Source organism: Stegostoma tigrinum, chromosome 23 (genome assembly GCF_030684315.1).
Source record: "Stegostoma tigrinum isolate sSteTig4 chromosome 23, sSteTig4.hap1, whole genome shotgun sequence".
In the NCBI taxonomy this organism is placed as follows: Eukaryota; Metazoa; Chordata; class Chondrichthyes; order Orectolobiformes; family Stegostomatidae; genus Stegostoma; species Stegostoma tigrinum.
This window is the reverse complement of record NC_081376.1, coordinates 20200251-20218760: the sequence shown is the minus strand read 5'-3', so window position 1 is coordinate 20218760 and position 18510 is coordinate 20200251. Positions and strand designations below refer to the sequence as shown.

The window sequence follows — 18510 nt, the reverse complement described above, 5'->3', positions numbered from 1 at the left end:
GAATTCAGGTCTGTAACTGTTTTAATTAACATTGCAAACAGCTGATACAAAGCAGATTTCTGATTTTATCTTGTGTACCGAAATACAGTGGAAAAACTTCATTTACAAACAGTACAGGCAGATCACAGCAAGCAAAGGACATACAGTTCAAAAAGACTTAGCAGCATAAAAGGTTACACAATTTGAGGCTAGATCCCATTCAGCAGTCCAATGACAGCTGGAAAGACGCTGTCCCTGAACGTGCTTGTGTGTGTATTCAGGCTTCTGTACCTTTTGCCTGACAGAAGAGGTTGTAGGAGGTACCAGGGTACGATGGATCTTCGATGATGTTGGCTGCCTTTCTGCAGCAACGAGCTGTGTAAATGGAGTCCACAGATGGAAGGTTGGCTTCCGTGATGCTCTGGGCTGTGCATACCACCTTCTGTAGTTTCTTATACTCCTGGGCAGACTAGTTGCCGTACCAGGCTATTACAGACCCGGACAGCGTGCTTTCAACAGTGCATCTGTAGAAGTTGGTGAAGGACTTTATGGACATGCCAAATTTCCTGAGCTGCCTGAGGAAGAAGAGGCATTGTTGTACCGTCTTACTGTTGCATTTACATGGGAAGTCCAGGGCAGGTTGCCAATTACCATCACTCCAAGGAACTTGATGCTCTTCACCTTCATTCCATTGATGTAGATGGGGGGTGTGTTCTCCTCCTTTCTGAAGTCGATGATCAGTTCTTTAGTTTCACTGATGTTGAGACACAGATTGTTTTCATTGCACCCTCCTGTATTTGGACTCTTCTGTCAGATATCTGTCCCACTATAATGCTGTTGTCAGTGAACTTTTAGATAGCATTTGTTCAGAATTTGGCAACAGTCGTAGGTGGAGAGTACTGTAGGGGGCTGAGGACATATCCTTGAGTGGCTCCAGTGTTGTCTTATTGTGGAGGAGGTGCAGTTATCAATACTCACTAGTTGCAGCCTATGGGTCAAAAAGCTAAGGTTCCAGTTGCAGTGGGCACAGCCAAGGTCACACAGGCTTGAGATCTGTCTGGAGGGGATAATGGTGTTAAAGGCAGAGCTGTAGTCAACAAGCAGGAGCCGGACATAAGTGTCTTGGCTGCCCACGTGTTCCAGGGATGAGTGCAGGACTAGGGAGATGGCTTCCTCTGTGGATCTGTTATGTCAGTAGGCAAACTGTAGGGGATTGAGGCAGGCTGGCAGATTGGAGTTGACGTGGGCCATGACCAGCCTTTTGAAGCGCTTCGTAATTATTGAAGTCAGAGCTATTGGGCAGTAGTCATTAAGACAGTATTCACATCCTGTCAGTTAGAGTGCCACCTCTTATTCCTAGTTAGCAAGTTGGCTCTGTGGTGGGAAACCAAAAAAAAATTGATAATTCATCTTCAATTCTATGACCTTTAATTTTAACCAACAGTGTAATAGGATAGATTCCCCCATTTCCATGTCCCTTCTGGAAGTTCACAACCACAGCATTCAGACACTGGCCTCTCCACTCCTTCCAGGCAAATCTTTTTACTTCCAGCAAATGATATATAGATTCATCTTGCCTGACAAAGCAAACCAACTGGCTCTTCAGGGTCTTCTACAATGGTAGTGACCCTACCATTAGGTCAGAAACTCCACGTTCAAGTTCCACCTTCCCCACAAGTGCGTCACAGCACGTCCGAATACGTCTACTGAAGATAAACAAAAGCTGGAGCGTCTAAGACTCTTGGTTATTCTCGAACATCTTCCTTGGCAAGAACAACTTGAGGTATAAACTAGCACAAGATCATTGGTTCTTTCTAAAAAGCCTCCTGGCCTTAGTCATTTTAACCATTGCCCAGTTTACTAAGAACAATCTCCATTTTATTACAATAAAACTACTCTTGCGCAAACCTAGTATACCATTGCATTTCTTCCTCGAATTTGATCACATTAGGATGGTTCTTACGTAAAATTCAAACACTTCTCTCATGAACCAAATCTGGCTCATTACTGAATTATAAATTTGATTGTCTTCTTGTTGGTTCTTTGAGATACTGCTGCTGAAAATTATCACGCTAATAATTCACTGCCTCTGAAAATGGGCAGGTCTACACATCTCAACCTACATTAAGAGAACTGTTAATAAAACTATTCTGCCTTTATTACATGCCTGCCTAAATGTTGGTTTTACACAATGCCTGTGTGCCTCCCCAAACTGCCCATGAACAATACGTACAAATGACTTCAATCCTTGCCTTTTCCCCCCCACCAAAAGGAAATTGTTCCCACAAAAACACCCACTACAGAACTGCTTTTCAATGCTCTGTCAAAGATGTGACTTCACCTTCAATCACCAAGGCAACACTTCTACCATCTCCCACAACTCACCTGTAAAGCTTAAAATTTAATCAAATAAAAAGCCAAAATAAGTTTTTTCCCCCATTTCCCATTTCCAGCCTAGTGCTGGATAAAATCACCAGATCCAACAGCATCTGTGGGGAGAGAGAGAGAGAGAGAGAGAGAGAGAGAGAGAGAGAGAGAGAGAGAGAGAGAGAGAGAGAGAGAGAGAGAGAGAGAGAGAGAGAGAGAGAGAGAGAGAGAGAGAGAGAGAGAGAGAGAGAGAGAGAGAGAGAGAGAGACACAGTTAGCATTTTGAGTTCAATGCAACTCTCCTTCCAAATTCCCAGTTCTGAAGGAGAGTTGCATTGAACTCAAAACATTAACTGTTTCTCTTTTCACAGCTGCTGCCTGATCTGGTCAGTTTATCCAGTTTTTTTTTTAAATTTAATCTTATAACTCAATATACTCCAACCTAAGCACAGGAGGTTATAATGGAGCTGTATATAAATGTTAATTTGACCATTGTGCAGGAGTGCGTTCAGCAGTTCAGGTCACCACACTATAGGAAGGACAGGACTGCACTAGACAGTGTGCAGAGGAGATTGCCCTAGAGGTTGTCTTGACTGGAGCAATTCAGCTATGAAGAGAAGTTAGGTAGGCTCAGGTAGTTTTTCTTTGACCAGAGATGGCTGGGGGTGCACTCTGATTGAGGTGTTCAAAAGTTCTTAAGTGTGTAGATTATGGGAAACTTTCCCCCTTAGTCTGGGTGCCACTAGGCAGGGGCATGACTTTAAAATCAAAGACCAAGAGGTTTAGACGGGTCTCAAGGAAAAATTTCTTCAGAAGACCGAATACCACTCTGGAGCTCTCTGCCTGTCAAAAGGTGGCAGAGGCAGGACTCTCAAGTCATTTAAGTGACATCTAGGTGAACATTTGAAACACCATAGCATACAAGGCTACAGGCGGGCACTTGCAGTACGGTGACTGGGTCCCCACATCTAGGCCTGGAGGCCCAGGTTCCGATAGCACTTGCTCCAGAGGGGTAATAACATCTCTGAGCAGGCAGAATAGAAAATATCTACAAGGCTACATGCCAAGTGCTGAAAAATAGGATTATCTGAGATGGATGTTTAGCAACCAGCACAAACATGCTGATCTGAAGGGCCTGTTACCATGCTGTAACTCTGATATTATGACATTCAAGTCAAGTAGCCTTGTCTCAGTAAAATTCATCATGCCACTGCCACAGAGCTGAATCTCTAATTTAACAATATTCCTATATTCTGCTTTGTTTGTACAAATACATTTACTATCCATGCCCAAAACAGCCAAATATGGTAAGGGAAGGTCTGGCTCAGTTATAATACCCCCAACACAAACTTCAACCTAGACAGCATCTGACTTAACTGACGAACAATACCACTTGACATATGTACGAAGTGCCCCGTGACACTGAGATCCCCAGGAGAAATCAACCATCACTGCACGAATCAATGTTTCCATTCACCACACCAGTCAACCCAACATGAACACGGCAAACTAAGCTGCAGGCAAGGATCAATTTAAGCAAACCTTCAGCAACTTGCAAGACATAGCAGCTTTTGGTTCAACATTCAATTTCACGGTGAAAGGACATGCTGATAAAAATGGTGGAGGTGTAGTTGACTGGGTACAAGCAATTGTTCCAGTGTGCCAAGACCATATAAATGAATAAACAGTATACGAAGAATGCACTGGATTTTACTTCTAAGAAATTCTAAAAGTGCCATATATTTCACAGTTCCCAAATTCCTGAGTTAGCAACACTGCCTTAAAGAAAGGCTCACTGTCAGACTGTTTTCCCAGAATGAAAATGGAAAAGGCAGTGCACAAAATTGTCAGTGAGGAAATAGTAGCAATTATGTTCCACGAGAAGTCTCCATTTAAAGAGGTCAATAACATTATGACTGAATTGCTTAAACAAACATCAGTGCGAATACAAATAGTGCCAAAAATACCACAGAAGTAAATGCCACTGATGTTTTATTGTCTCAAAGCACCAGCCAACTTGCTGCCTCAGAAGAGTCTACTGGAAGGAGTTACAGATGTTCAGACATGCTCATACATTACTGTATAAAACAAGAAGCACTTCCTCGAATGGATAGAAAAACCATGAAGAATGAGAGGCCAGGATTCATTAGGACTTGCCTGAGAAGAGATGTTGAAATAATTTGACAAGGATATCATACAACTTACCAAAATTCTGCAGAATCTTCAAAGAGAACACGGAAAACAAAGATAGTAGAAACTGCCGAACCTAGAGAATCTCAGAGAACAAGGTGTAGAGCTGGATGATCAGCTCCTCCGATGCTTCTTGGCCTGCTGTGTTCATCCAGCTCTACAACTTGTTCTCATGGAAGACAAAGCATTCTTTTAACAGAGCCATAGTCAAAATGAGAAAGAGGTTTTGACTAAGTACAAAAAAGTGCTTGCAACATGGCGAGTTCTGAAGAAATGCTGTGCGAGGTGCAAGACAAAAAGAAAAAAGAAGAGGATGGAGCACTCTGCACACCAAGATGAATTGGATATTTACTCATGACACTTGGATAAAAAGATATAATAAACCCATAAGGTAAACTAATGCAAACTAGGTGCAAAGTGTGAAGCAAAGACAAAACCAACAATCTCACTGCCATTAATTTACACATGGACAAAACTCAATAATACTAGAAATCAGGAGTTACATACGTGTATCAAATTATAAATAGTTTTCCTTCAGTGCATTCTTGGAATGCATCAGGACAGATTAGCACAAGTAATATATTTGTTACCACAAAGTAAACAAGTTCAATTCAGATGCGTGCCCTTCCTGAAACTATGGCATTGAGACAAAGTCATCTCCAGTCCAACTAGTCAATGCCAATCATTTTTGCCCCTAACAAAACTAGCTGCACTTGTCTGCATTTGGCCAATATCTCTTCAAACCTTTCATGTTCATGTACCTGTCCAAGTGTCTTTGAAAATGTTGTAACTGTATCTGCATTCATCACTTCCTCTGGCAGTTCATTCCACACATGTGCCACTCACTGTATACAAGAGTGGACCCTCATGTCCTTCTTAAAATCTTTTCTCCTCTCACCTTAAAAGTATGCCCCCTTGTTTTGAACTCCCTCATGGCAGGCAAAGACCCTTGCTATTCAATTTATGTATGCTTCTCATGATTTTATAAACCCTCAAGGTTATCCCTCAAACTCCTCCTCTCCAATGAACTAAGTCCCAGAATATCCAGCCTCTCCTAAGAACTCAAGCCTTCCAGTCCCAACAACATCCTGGTAAATCTTTTCTGAATCCCCTCCAATTTAATAATATGTATGGTGACCAGAACGGCATATAGCACTTCAGAAGAGACCTCACCAATATCCTGTACAACCTCAACAGGACATCCCAAGCCCTGTACTCAAATGGTCTGAACAATGAAGACAGGCATACTAAACACCTTCATTACCTCCCTGTCTACCTGTGACAAATTTCAAATCCCCATGTCTCTGTTCTACAAAACACTCCCCATGGCCCTATCATTATTAGTGCAACTCCTGCCCTTGCTTGTTTTACCAAAATGTAATAGCTCACATTTATACAAATCAAACTATCTGCCAATCCTCACCCCATTAACCCAAGTGATAAAGATCTCTTTGGAATCTTAGACAACCTTCTTCGTTGTCCACTATACCACCAATTTTGAATATCTGCAAGCTTACTGGCAAAGTCTAAATGTTTATCCAAATCATTTATATCAATAGCAAAAGTGGACCCGGCACCAATCCCTCTAGAACACTAAGTAACAGGCCTCCAGTCTGAGAAACAACCTTGTATGACTACCCTGTCTCCTTCCACCAAGCTAATTTCGTATCCAATTGGCAAGCTCACCCTGAATCCCATGTGACCTAACCTCACTAATTAATCTACCATGTGGAACCTGTCAAAGGCTTTACTGAAGTCTATGTAAACAACATCTATTATTCTTTTGATTACATCCTCAAATGAGGTCAAAAATCAAGTCTGAAAGATATGATTTTCCTTGGACTAAACCGTGCCATCTATCCATAATCAGTCCATGCCTCTCCAAATGCATGTAAATCTTAAAATTACAGCATGTAGACAAACAAGAAAATAACCTTGCTTGTATACCTTTGTGGTGTGGCAAACTCACTCTTGGAAAGAGATCATCCTGCATATAGATTATCTCCCCTTCCTATTCCTTGCCAGAAATGAGCAGTATCTTTATATTGAAGAAATCCAATAGTGCAGGCACCCCTTACTTTAATCACATAATGCAGATTCTGTTTTTCGATAACATCTCCTGTTAACATCTCACACACTGGTACAACCTGGCCAGATCGTACTGCAGACTACACTGTTAAGGTGAGGCAAACTGATCATAAGGTGATTCCTACAATACTAGGATTCTAGAGCACCACAGTAGATAATAACATTCTTTACAACACTACTACTGCCAGTTTGCCCTATTAAAAAGGGACAGTATTTGCACAACAGTTTATTACATCTATCAAGGGCACAAAATGCCAGTATTAATGGACTTCCTCAACATGGGAACACATCTTTCGCTTACTGACATGAACATGCCAAAAACAGGAACATTTGCCATTTTAAAAGGACACAGTGTATTCCTGAGAAGCTTAATGCCACTTTCCCTCATCATATCAGAACAAAGCAAATCAACCCACAGAGCTCCTGCACAAAATTTGTCTCAAAAGCAAATGCTGAAAAAACCAAACTCAGCAGGCCTACCAGCATTTGTGGAGACAGAAGTAAAGTTAACATTTCAAGTCCAATAAAACTCAAATTTGTATTATTACACTGGGTATCTGTCAGTTGTCTGACCACAACGGTGCTGAGAACCATTAATTAAGTCCCTGATCTTGCTGGACATATTTAGCATGACCTGTCTCAAAAAAAAACAAAATAAGGGAGGCCACAAGCCCCACCTAGACACCCTTTTATAAAGGGCCATACTTAAAAGACACTAGTTTTACGACTACTGCAGGGAACAATCACCCTGCACACAAAAAGAAAACTTTCTGGCATCTGTCCCAAACTGACCTTTATCAGTTTCTAGCCTTGTCATGAACCAATTTCAAATAGTGCTAAGGATTAACCATCTAAATTTAAGTATCATTAGGTATCACTGTCGCATTCATCATCTTTCTCTTTTTTTCCTAGCTTCTCCTCATAACTGAGTCCTCTGAAATGATTCAACCTTTTTTTTTACTGTCAGAGAGACTCCACCTGCATCTTTGCCCATCACTGTTCATGCGACGACTCCACCTCTGTCCCTCCCCTTACAACTGTGCCCCTCACGGTCCCAGTGAGAGCCTCCCTTGTACAGTAGCTCTTATCCATTACTGTAGCAGTGTCAGTGACTCTTCACCACCTCAAACGAGAGAGGTCCGTCTTGCGAGGCTGCCTTTGCTGGAGAGTCCCCTATCCGTGGCGAGCCCGGCCCTTACCTTCCTTTTCCTGCTCTCCGCAGTCCCACTCCACACAAAGCACTGGTAAATTACTCGCAGGCTCTGCTTCCAATTGTCCGCCTTAAAACTGTTCACATGGGAGCACCCGGCCGGACTCATGACAGGAGCCGCACCACAAGCACTGCCGCCAACGCGCAATCTCGGGCCGCAAGCTGTCCCCGCAACGCCTCCTCCTCCGCCGCTTTCCACCCCCAAAGCGCCGCCCGCCGCCGTCGCGGCTCCGATTATTTATATGAAGAAAAGCCCATAGTGTCGGCAAAGGATGATGGTCGTCAGGCGGCAGCGCTCCGGGAGGAGGAAAGCAAACTCGCCGAAACTGCAGGAAGTCCCACCTACCCCTGCAGAGTCATTGGTCAAGATGCCGGGCCCTTTACACAACCTGTCCTCCGATTGGTTAGCGTTACTATCCATCACTGCGCGGGACCGGAGGTTTTTCTCGCCTTGCGGAGGGAGGGTAGCAGAGACAACGCACTGGCGGATGTCCCGCCCACATGCTGTGCTCCGATTGGATAACATCCGGCCCTTGTTTCCTGCTCCATTTCTAATTGGTTGTTGTGCTGTCTATCGGCTGACGGTACCGGTATAGAGGACGGGCGTTTGAGCGATTTGAATGGCGTGAATGCGCTGCTTCCGGTTCCTGCTGCTAAGGCTTCCTGTTACTGGCTGGCTGAGGTTTTAGGGCCTCCTCATTTGTTAGGTTTTTCTCCTTACGTTCTATTGAAAGTACATATGGTTGCCTAAATGTCGCTGTTATGTGAATTGTTGACTTCATTTGTGTAATGGAATCTCCCGCCGGCGCCACCGATTTTTGTCTTGTTCGCCCATGGGTGCCTTCCTGACTCCACCCTGTAGGCCTTGGTTTAGCTGAGCACCTTGCCACCTCCGTCCTATCTCATCTCTTAAAGACTTTCAAAATAACTTGGCCAGTTGGTTGTTCTGCTGGTGGAGAGATTAATCTATGTGTCCCGGCACCTTTTTTAGCTGTTTTTTAATTTCTCTTATTTGCACTTTTCCGGGCGTCCGTATTTTCATAATTTTAAGCGTTTTCTTTAAAGTCCGAGCGAATTGCAAAGGGCAACTGTGTAATGTTTTTCTGAATCCAACGTGGTATCTAGCATTTTGTGTAGTTAATCTAGTTGGGCACCGCAAATTCCCACATTCAGCTTTGTGATAGAGATAAATTAATTGCTTTGAATAGTGGAGTGGAATCTTTTATTCTTCAGAGGGCAAATGAGAGAAGTCTTAAAAATGAGTTCCAATTGTACATCTACTCTTATCAGTATACTGGGAGTGTATGCCTCCTTGGTACTGGTTAAGGTTGCATTTTGTGTTTTTTTTTGGGTATGGCCGGGTGGAATCAGCAATCATTCTGCCCCCTTTGTTTAGGGATTGTGTTCAAATCCCTAGAAAATGTCTTCAACTCAGTATCCTCTGACCCAAGGACAAATGTGTTACTAACCAAGCCATAAATTACCTTGTGGTTTTAGCCTATTTTTTTAATAAGCCTCTCTCAAATATGTCATTGTTTGGCCAACATGAAGGTTTATGGTGCAGAAAATGGACCTTCAGCCAATCAAGTCTGTACTAGTCAAAATCAACCACTTAACTATGCTACACCTATTTCCCACCACTTGATCTTTGGCATTGCAGGTGTAAGCCTATATGCTGTTTCAATGTTATGAGGGTTTCTGCTTCCACCACCCTTACAGGCTGCGGGCTCCAGATTCAAAGTCATGTGACTTGGAAACACCCTAACTAGTCAATGCTGATCATTACCCAAACTAAACTAGTCTCGCTCCGTGTTTGACCCATATCCCTCCAAATTTTTCATATTTCTGCCACCCTCTGGGTGAAAACATTTTTCCTGAAAATATCCTGCCCCTTTCCTTAAATTGTGACCCTAGTCATTGATCCCTCTACCAAGGAGAAAAGTCTCTTCCTGCCTACCCTTTTGATGCCCCTCATAATTTTATATATCTCAATCATATCCACCCTCTGTCTCTTCTATGGCCAGGAAAACAACCCAGATCATCCCATTTCCCATGACCAAAACTCACCACCCCAGGCAATGTTCTGGTAAATCTCTGCCAACACTTAGTCCCATGACATCCTAGCAATAATGTGGATTCCAGAACACACATACAAAAATACCCCTTGTCCATCACACTCCACTTCCTGCCACACAGCCAATTCTGATTACAATTAGCTATATTTCCTTAATCCCATGTGCTCTTACCTTCACTATCATTTTCTCTGAAGCTTTGCTGAAGTCTAAGAAAACTACACAAAAAGCATTGCCCTTCTCTACACACCTGGTTACTTATTTGAAAATTCAGTCAAGTTAGCCAGACATGGCACTTAACAAAATCCTGTTGACTGTTCTTGCTTAATCCATGCCTCTCTAAATGCTGTCCCTCAGAACTGCTTCCAATCGTTTCCCCTACACTAAGGTTTAACTGACTGGCCTGGAGTTTGTTGGTTTATAGCTTGATCCCTTCTTAAAAAAACAGTACCACTTCGTTTGCCCTCCAGTCTTGAAAATTATTGCCAGCAACCCCCCATTTCATTCCTCACAACAGCCTGGGATTCATTTCATCCAGCCCTGGAAATTTATCTACTTTTAAGCCTGCCAGATTACTCAGAGCTACTAGTCTATGCTAATTTATTTACATTTATCACAGTCTTTCTCCTTGATTTCTAAACCCACATTGTCCCTCACAAATGATCACTAACACAAAATATTAATTTAGAACCCTGTCTACATCATCGAGCTCTACGGACATGAAATTACTAAGAAAGAAAGCCGAAAAAGCTGGAAACGTTTGGTTGACCTGCCATTTGTGAAAAGAGAAACTGTCAATTTTGCACATCTCACCTTTTATCAGGATTAAGAAAAATTACAAATGTACTATTCTCTTTTTTCTCCCCCCTCCTTGTCCTTAGCAAGATATTTACTATCAACGCACTTTTAAATGGTTTTGGAAAGGAAAGGAATGATTAATGATAGTCAACATGGCTCTGTGCTGGGAAATCATGCCTCATAGCTTGATAGAGTTTTTTGAAGAAGTGATGAAGAAGATTCATGGAGACAAAGCAGTAGCTGTTGTCATTTTTGACTTTGGCAAGGCATTTGACAAGGTTCTGCATGGTAGACCGGTAAACAGGGTTAGATCACATGGAATCTGAGGGGGCTAGCTAAACAGATATGAAATTGATTTTCAAGGGTGGTTTTTCCAGACTTGAGGCCTGTAACCAATGGTGTGCTGCAAGGTTTGGTGCTAGTTCCACTGCTTTTTGGCATTAATATAATTTATTTGGATGTGAACAACTTTTCTTTGAACTCCACTCACATCCTTAAAGTGAACTGAACAAGGCAGCCATCAACTGATAAGAGTGTACTAAAAACACTGATAAATACACTGTGGGCAGTGTTCACATCAATCATACTAGTTTTGATTGATTGTCACATGTACCGAAATACAGTGAAAGTCTTTGTTTACAAGCAGTATGGGCAGATCATAGTAAGCAAAGAATGTACAGATCAAAAAGACTTAGACACAGACTCCATTCATGTGTCTGATGATGGCTGGGATGAACCTGTTCTTGAACCTGCTTGTGTGTGTGTTCAGGTTTCTGTATCTTCTGCCTGATGGCGGAGGTTGTAGGAGATTATTACCGGTGTGTCATGGGTCTTTGATGACGTTGGTAGCGTTTCTGCAGTAGCAAGCCATGTAAGTGGATTCATAACCAAAATTTTCGTTTAAATAAAAGATTTTGATAGACAATAAATTTTTTCATATAAAACATCAATATCTGCAGAAATCAATATTTATATCAGGGATTTGTTCTGAATTATTATTTTGTGCTACTTTGCTTTCTCCATGTAATTTTTTGAAGGCTTTAATGCTCCTAATTCAATTTAGCAGATTAGCACTGAGAAAATCCAAACTGTATTTAAGAGGAATAAAAGATTTTTAAAACTTCAACTCTACACAGAAAATTATTACTATCTATTCATTAGAAACTAGGACTAGATCAACAGCTCTGTGTAAAGGATATAGCTTCTGAAAGAAAAACAGAAAATTAACCCCAGGTAATTGACATTATCCATAACATGAGAAGGAATCTAAAATAATTAAAACTTATCAATTCAGTTAAGTTGACTAAACAAAGTTTGTATTATCAGTTTGTATTGTATTGCTGGCAAATTAACCCCATAACTAAAAACACAATCATATTAAAAAGTCAGACTATTAACGTAAAAATCAAATAAGATTGTTCAAAGAGGTCAAGCCTTTCAATTACTGCTAAGAGTTGAACATACTCATGCCGTTCATAATTTATTACATGAGTGTCTTATCCAGTTCCTTTCTGATCTGAGAAATATTTAACCAGGATTGTTCTTGGAAACCTGCTCTGGACCCCCTTCAACACCAGTGCATTCTTCCTTAGATACCGAGCCCACAACTGCTCATGATATTCCATGGTCCGACCAGAGCCTTAAACTGCCTTAGCAATATACTTCTGCTCTTGTATGTTAGCCCTCATGAAATAAATGCTAATATTCCATTTGCCTTCCTGACTACCAACTGAACCTGCATGTTAACCAAAAGAGAATCCTGAATTAGAATTCCCAAGTTCCTTTGTGTTTCAGATTTCAGCAACCTTTTCACCGTTTAGAAAAATGTCTTTGCCTCTATTCTTGCTGTCAAATCGAATATCACACTGTATTTCATCTCCCACTTCTATGCCCACTGTCCTAGCCTGTCCAAGTCCTTCTGCAGCCCCCTTGCTTCCTGAACACTATCTGTTCCTGCACCTGTCTTTATGTAATCTGCAAATTTAGCAACAATGCCTTCCGTTCATTCGTCCAAATCATTAATGCGTAATGTGAATAATTGTGGTCCTACCGTGAACCCCTGTGGAAGTCCACTAGTCACTGGGGGCCACCCTTACCCTTTGCCACCTGCTGGTCAGAATTTATTCAATGATTTGGATGAGAGGGCCAAAAGTCATATTTCCAGGTTTAGGGTATTGTGTGCCATTTTGTCTCCTTGCCTAAAATATATAGAGAGAATGCAACAGGGGTTTACCAGACTGATTCCTGGGATGGTGGCACTATCAGTGGAGAAATTGGAGAGACTCTTGTGTTCAGAAGACTGAGAGGTGATGTTATTTGAAGCTTACAAAATCCTTAAATGGAGAGACAGGTTGGACGCAAGAAGGTGTTTCTGCTTTGGGTGATTGGTGTCGAGAACAACAGAGCATAATCTCAAACTGAAAGGCAAGTTATTTAGAACTCAGATGAGGAGGAACTTCCTCACTCAGAGAGTGATGAAATTTTCTACCCAGAGAGCGGTGAAAGCTCAATCAAGTTCAGACAGAGATTGCTAGTTTCTAATTACAAGTGACTGAAATGGATATGTGGATAGCACAGGAATATGCCATTCAAATAAATAATTAGCTGACATCAAGGATTTATGGTGCTGAATGTCAACTTCTGCTCCTATGTTTCTAAATTCAAATGATCATATTTTGCCATTTCCACACCTCCAGTGCACCCTGCAGAGGGACCTGCCCTTTGCAGTCAAAGGAACGTTTCTAGATTTTGCGGTTTTTTGTAATAAACAGAAAACAATGGAGGAATAGTTTACTCATGCATTTTCCATGGTGACACTTTAACCAATCAAAGTTGACTTGTCAACCAATCAGCATTTCTTTATTCATGCAGTATAAATTGTTGCTGCCCTTAAAATTTGGCTTTCTTGCATCTGTCCAAACAAGTGCAAAACAAACAGCTAAATCAGTAATTTCACATGATCAGGAAGGAGAGACCACAAATAGAATGAGGTACAGCCTGAGTGAGTATAGATGTCAGGGAATTTAAACGAGCATGGGAATTCAGTGCAATGGGGAAAGAGGTGCCTTGTGCTTGCTTTTCTGGCTCTTTTTTTTGATAGGATAAATTGAACCCCAGCACAAAGCAAAGAGTAACATCACAGGAAAGCCATAAGTTCATTGGTTGCTAATAGCTGCTAATTTAACTATCTATTATTGGTTTCTTTTTATATTGAAGGTAAATGGGAGAAATATTTGCTTATTAAAAACTAAAAATACAGGAAATTTAAAATAAGGCCGCAAAGGAAATAAAATAAATAAGCATATTAGGCTTGGGAAAGTTGCTGGATTTCATATTGAAGTTAGGAATTGCATGTAGTTTAAGGAAATTATTTACATCACTTAATTTCAACATCTGAAAATCTCTAGATTGCTAATTTCATCTCTAACAACGATGGAGATTGGATAAGTTATTCTGAAATTGTGGATAATGTATACGTTTCCACTATAAAAAGCCAAGTTATATTGTTACAGCACTACAATCTTTGGATTTTCCATCCAAAATTAATATTGTTATTTTCCCATTAATCTGTATCATCTAAGTTTGTTATTAAGGTAAGGAAACACAACAGTACCATTTTCTTAGAGATAGGAGGAACTGCAGATGCTGGAGAATCCAAGATAACAAAGCATAGAGCTAGATGAACACAGCAGGCCGAGCCGCAACATAGGAGCAGGAAAGCTGACGTTCTGGGCCTAGACTCGTCTTCAGAAATGGGGGAGGGGAAGTGGTTACTGAAATAAATAGGCAGAGTTGGAGTGGAGGATAGAAGAGGTTTTTCCGGAGGGAGGAGGGTAACTTCTTTAAGGTAGGCATCCTTAGAAGAGGCTTCATAGTGGGCTTAAAATTGTTTTAGAGATAGTAGGAACTGCAGATGCTATTTTCTTAATAACTGCAGTTTGAAAACAACTTCAGTTAAATGTGCATGGTATTCCAATGAAAAAAAAAGATGCTAATGTGAAATTTTTCATTTTGGAAGGGAGGACACAAGAACAGAATATAATTTAAATAGACAAGAAAACTGCAGAAAGCTTCAAGATAAAGGAACTGGGGGGTACTTGTGCATGAAACACGGAAAGCTAACACAAAGGTGCAGCAAGTAATCAGGAAGGCCAATGAAATGCTGACCTTTATTGCAAGGGGTGGGGTTGGAGTATAAGACTAAAGAAGTCTTACTGCAACAATACAAGGTGCTGGTGAGACCACATCAAGAGTAGTGTGAGTAATTTTGGTCTCCTTGTTTAAGGAAAGATAGCATTGCACTGGAGGCAGTTTAGAAGAGGTTCACTCAGATGATCCCTGGCATGGAGGGATTGTGTGAAGAGCAAAGGCTAAACAGTTCGGGACTCTACGCTTTGGAGTTGAGGAGAATGAGAGGTGATTGCATTGAAACTCGTAGGAATCTTAATGGGCTTGACAGGGTAAATGCTGAGAGAAAATTTCCTTCTCTAGGAGAGTCTAAGCAGAGGCATTGTCTCAGAATGAAGGCGTTTAAGACTGAGGTGAGGAGGAATTTCTTCTGTCAAATGATTGACAGTCTTCGGATCTCTTTGCCACAGAGAGCTGTGGGGCAGATTCCTTGTGTATATTTAAGGCTGAGATAGATGGATTTATGATCAGTAGGGGAACCAAGGATTATGGAGAAAACGGTGGAAAGTAGATGCGAGAAGTGTCAAATCAGCTATGATCCTAATGAATGGCAACGTAGACTCAAGGGCCCAATCAGCTTACACCGCTTCATATTTCTTATGGTCTCATTAGGTTTAAAAGCTTGAAGTCCATACTACAAACTGTTATGACTGTGATGGGAGGAACAAACTGGTAGTCAAACCCCATCTCTCCAAGAATCACACCATTAGAATATATGTTTTGATTTAATCAATAAAATGGCCAATTGTTTCCCATCTGACATTGCTATCCAGAATGAAAAAGACTTTCACCAGATTCCTTTAATGAACTCAAAAATATCAATTTATTATGAAACACCTCTCATTTCTAAAAACAAGTGGAAAACCTGTTAACATGTAAGTTCTCATATAAAATTCGAACAACATCCCCTTTTCAATCCAACATGAACATACTCAGACGACACATGACTAACAAGGACCCTGCAAAAAATATAGTTTGTATGGGACAAAAGAAAATCACCCTTGTTGGCTGATAGTGTGAAAAACAAAAAATAGAATTTGACAAATTTTCCCTGTCCACTGGTTTCTAGTTGATAAAATTTAACAGCCATAGACTGACAGAAGACCTTCCAAGCAAGCTTCGGTTCAGGTGGAAATCAAGCTGAATTCAAACCTTTGGAAACTTGTTAACAGTTCATCCTCTCATGGTTTGCGACGTAGCCAAAATCCTGCAATATTGAAACTATATCAGGGTCCCAATTATTCCAGCTCAGAAACAGAGACTTGTAGTTTTATTGCAAGCTTTGGAGGTATTCCTTCGGACTCCCTTGGTTTTTGAAACAGAAACTTAGACTAGAAAGGATTTTTAGGCAACTATCATCACAGGGGCCCCACAAAGTCCTTCAAAGTCAATTTTCCAGCACCAAAGAGCAATAAACTCCATCTCTTATCTCTCTAAAACCTTTGGCTCTTTTCCCAAAGTCACTTTACTCTCTGTGATTGTTACTTGAGTGACAGTCCATATTCAACTGTTGACCTCATTTCCAAGAAACAACATAATTTCCATTCTGAGATAACACAGTGTAGAGCTGGATGAACACAGCAGGCCAAGCAGCATCAGAGGAGCAAGAAGGCTGACGGGTCTAGACCTACTAGCAGTTCCATTCTCTTTTGGCAAACATCCTGAATAATCCAGAAAGTATACAAAAAGTTCAACATCTTTCAGGTTTTCCACATAGTCCATAAATATGAATATGTTGTCACAACACAAGTATGTATTTTTGGTACGACTTATTTGATGATGATAATGTATGTGTTAAGTTTTACATACTGCCCTCTAACTGGTATCTCATTCCCCAACACTGTCTGTTCCCATCCCCAGCTCATTCAGTCTTTGTTTTCCTTTATATGCCAGTCTCCCTTAGCTTCTGCCCCCATTCCACGCTACCAGATCACTCTCTCAACCATATATCTCCAATTCCATGTCTGCTAGAGGCAACCATAGAAAAATGTTATATACAAAATTGTATAACTGCTGACCAATTGGCTCAACATTAAAATGACAGATCCTAGCCGAACCATCATCATGGGCTTCTCCAGAGTCCATTCAACCACAATATTTAGATTTCAAAATAAGTGAGATTGTCAGAAGACATGATGCCAGTGAGAACCTCAGTAGTGTAAATGGTACAGCGTCAGCACTTTAGGACTGCAAGATCTGGGTTATTAAATTTCCAATCTTGTTGTGATGGAATACTAATTGAAATGTCAACTGTTCTTCTTTCCACAGATGCTCCCAAATCTGTTAAGTATTTCTAGGACTCTTTTTCTTTCGTTTCAGATTTCCAACATCTGCAATTTGTTACTTTTGGTGGGAGAAGATACCTTGCGGTTGGTAAACTTCCATCAATTGGTTTCACTGACAGCCAACTATACAAGGAAAGAAATACTAATTTAAATTCAAGTACCTCACGTTTGTGGACTTTCCAGTTCAACAATGGACATCACCGCACTCCTGTTCAGTGACTCCATATCAGAAAAACCCCACCCTGCTTTCTGACAGTCTCTTCTTAATGGCCTACAGCCACTCTACAGCTCTTGATCCAGTCTTCAACTGCAACAGCTGGCAATGATCTCTCTGCACCTGTTCTCAAAATCCAAATACCCGTTTATGTAAGAAATCACAAAGGTAAAACCCAATACCAAAGTTTCCTTTCAGTCTAGCCACAGTAATATGGCATGGATGTGATGCTAGAGAGAGATCAAGAAAGAGATACAATTAATTAACTTAAATGTCAAAGCATGTCTTTGTTTCTGTAGTGACATGGACAATTTGCATCCCTAATGGGGACAACTGCAATCTTACCAATCTTACAAAACTAAGAGGGGACTTCTATTATTTAATGGTTTTACACCTCTAACTCTTAACCCGTTTAAGTAAACATGGACCGTACTTTGAGTTGTAAGTATCTTAGGGGAATTTGCCAATTTATCAAACCCAGTTTGCATCCAATTTATCATACATTTTAAAAATTCAATTCCCAAAGTGAAAGTCATATGCAGAAAACATACAGCTCATAAAAATGGATAATTCTAACAAAACAGCTGTGGTTCCAAGGAGCATTTGTTTTTATTTTAAATAAGGCATATTCTACATCGTGCATAATTTTATTTACTAGGAATTACTTGCAAATTGCTATACATTTCAGAATTGTGCAAAACTGTCCAGTTGACAAGTCTCTAAATCAATCCTTTGTTTAATGACTAGAGAAGGAGAATTGCAGAATAACCCTGCTTGTTGAGTCAACATGACTGATGATGTTAACTTTGAAGGAACATAGGAAGAGGCAAACGAAAAGGAGTGCCTGAAATGAACTGTATGATATTGGAAAAGGAGTAGGCCATTCAGCCTGTCCTGCCATTTAATGAGATCATGGTTGATCTATGGCCTAACTCCATATACCTTTGGCCCTTATCCCTTATTACCTTTGCTTGACAAAATATTATTTCTCTCAGACTTAAAACTAACAACTGATCAGGCATCAACTACTATTTGTGAAGAATTAACCTACAAATTAACAGTATTCAATGGCGCTGGAAAAGTGTTTTCTGGCCAGTGGTTGAAACAGATTTTTAGCAG

At 40.8% G+C, this 18510-nt stretch overlaps 1 protein-coding gene across 3 annotated transcripts in view; it reads right to left on the bottom strand.

The window, feature by feature from the left end:
* The window catches only part of usp22 (ubiquitin specific peptidase 22), a 119923-nt gene extending 111795 nt beyond the window's left edge, over positions 1-8128 (bottom strand). For all 3 annotated transcript variants that reach the window (XM_048552687.2, XM_048552688.2, XM_048552689.2), the window contains exon 1: positions 7824-8128. In XM_048552687.2, the coding sequence (XP_048408644.1) occupies positions 7824-7943 (120 nt within the window). In that variant the 5' untranslated portion in view covers positions 7944-8128. The remainder of the gene's footprint in view (positions 1-7823) is intronic.
* Positions 8129-18510: the final 10382 nt, after the last annotated feature.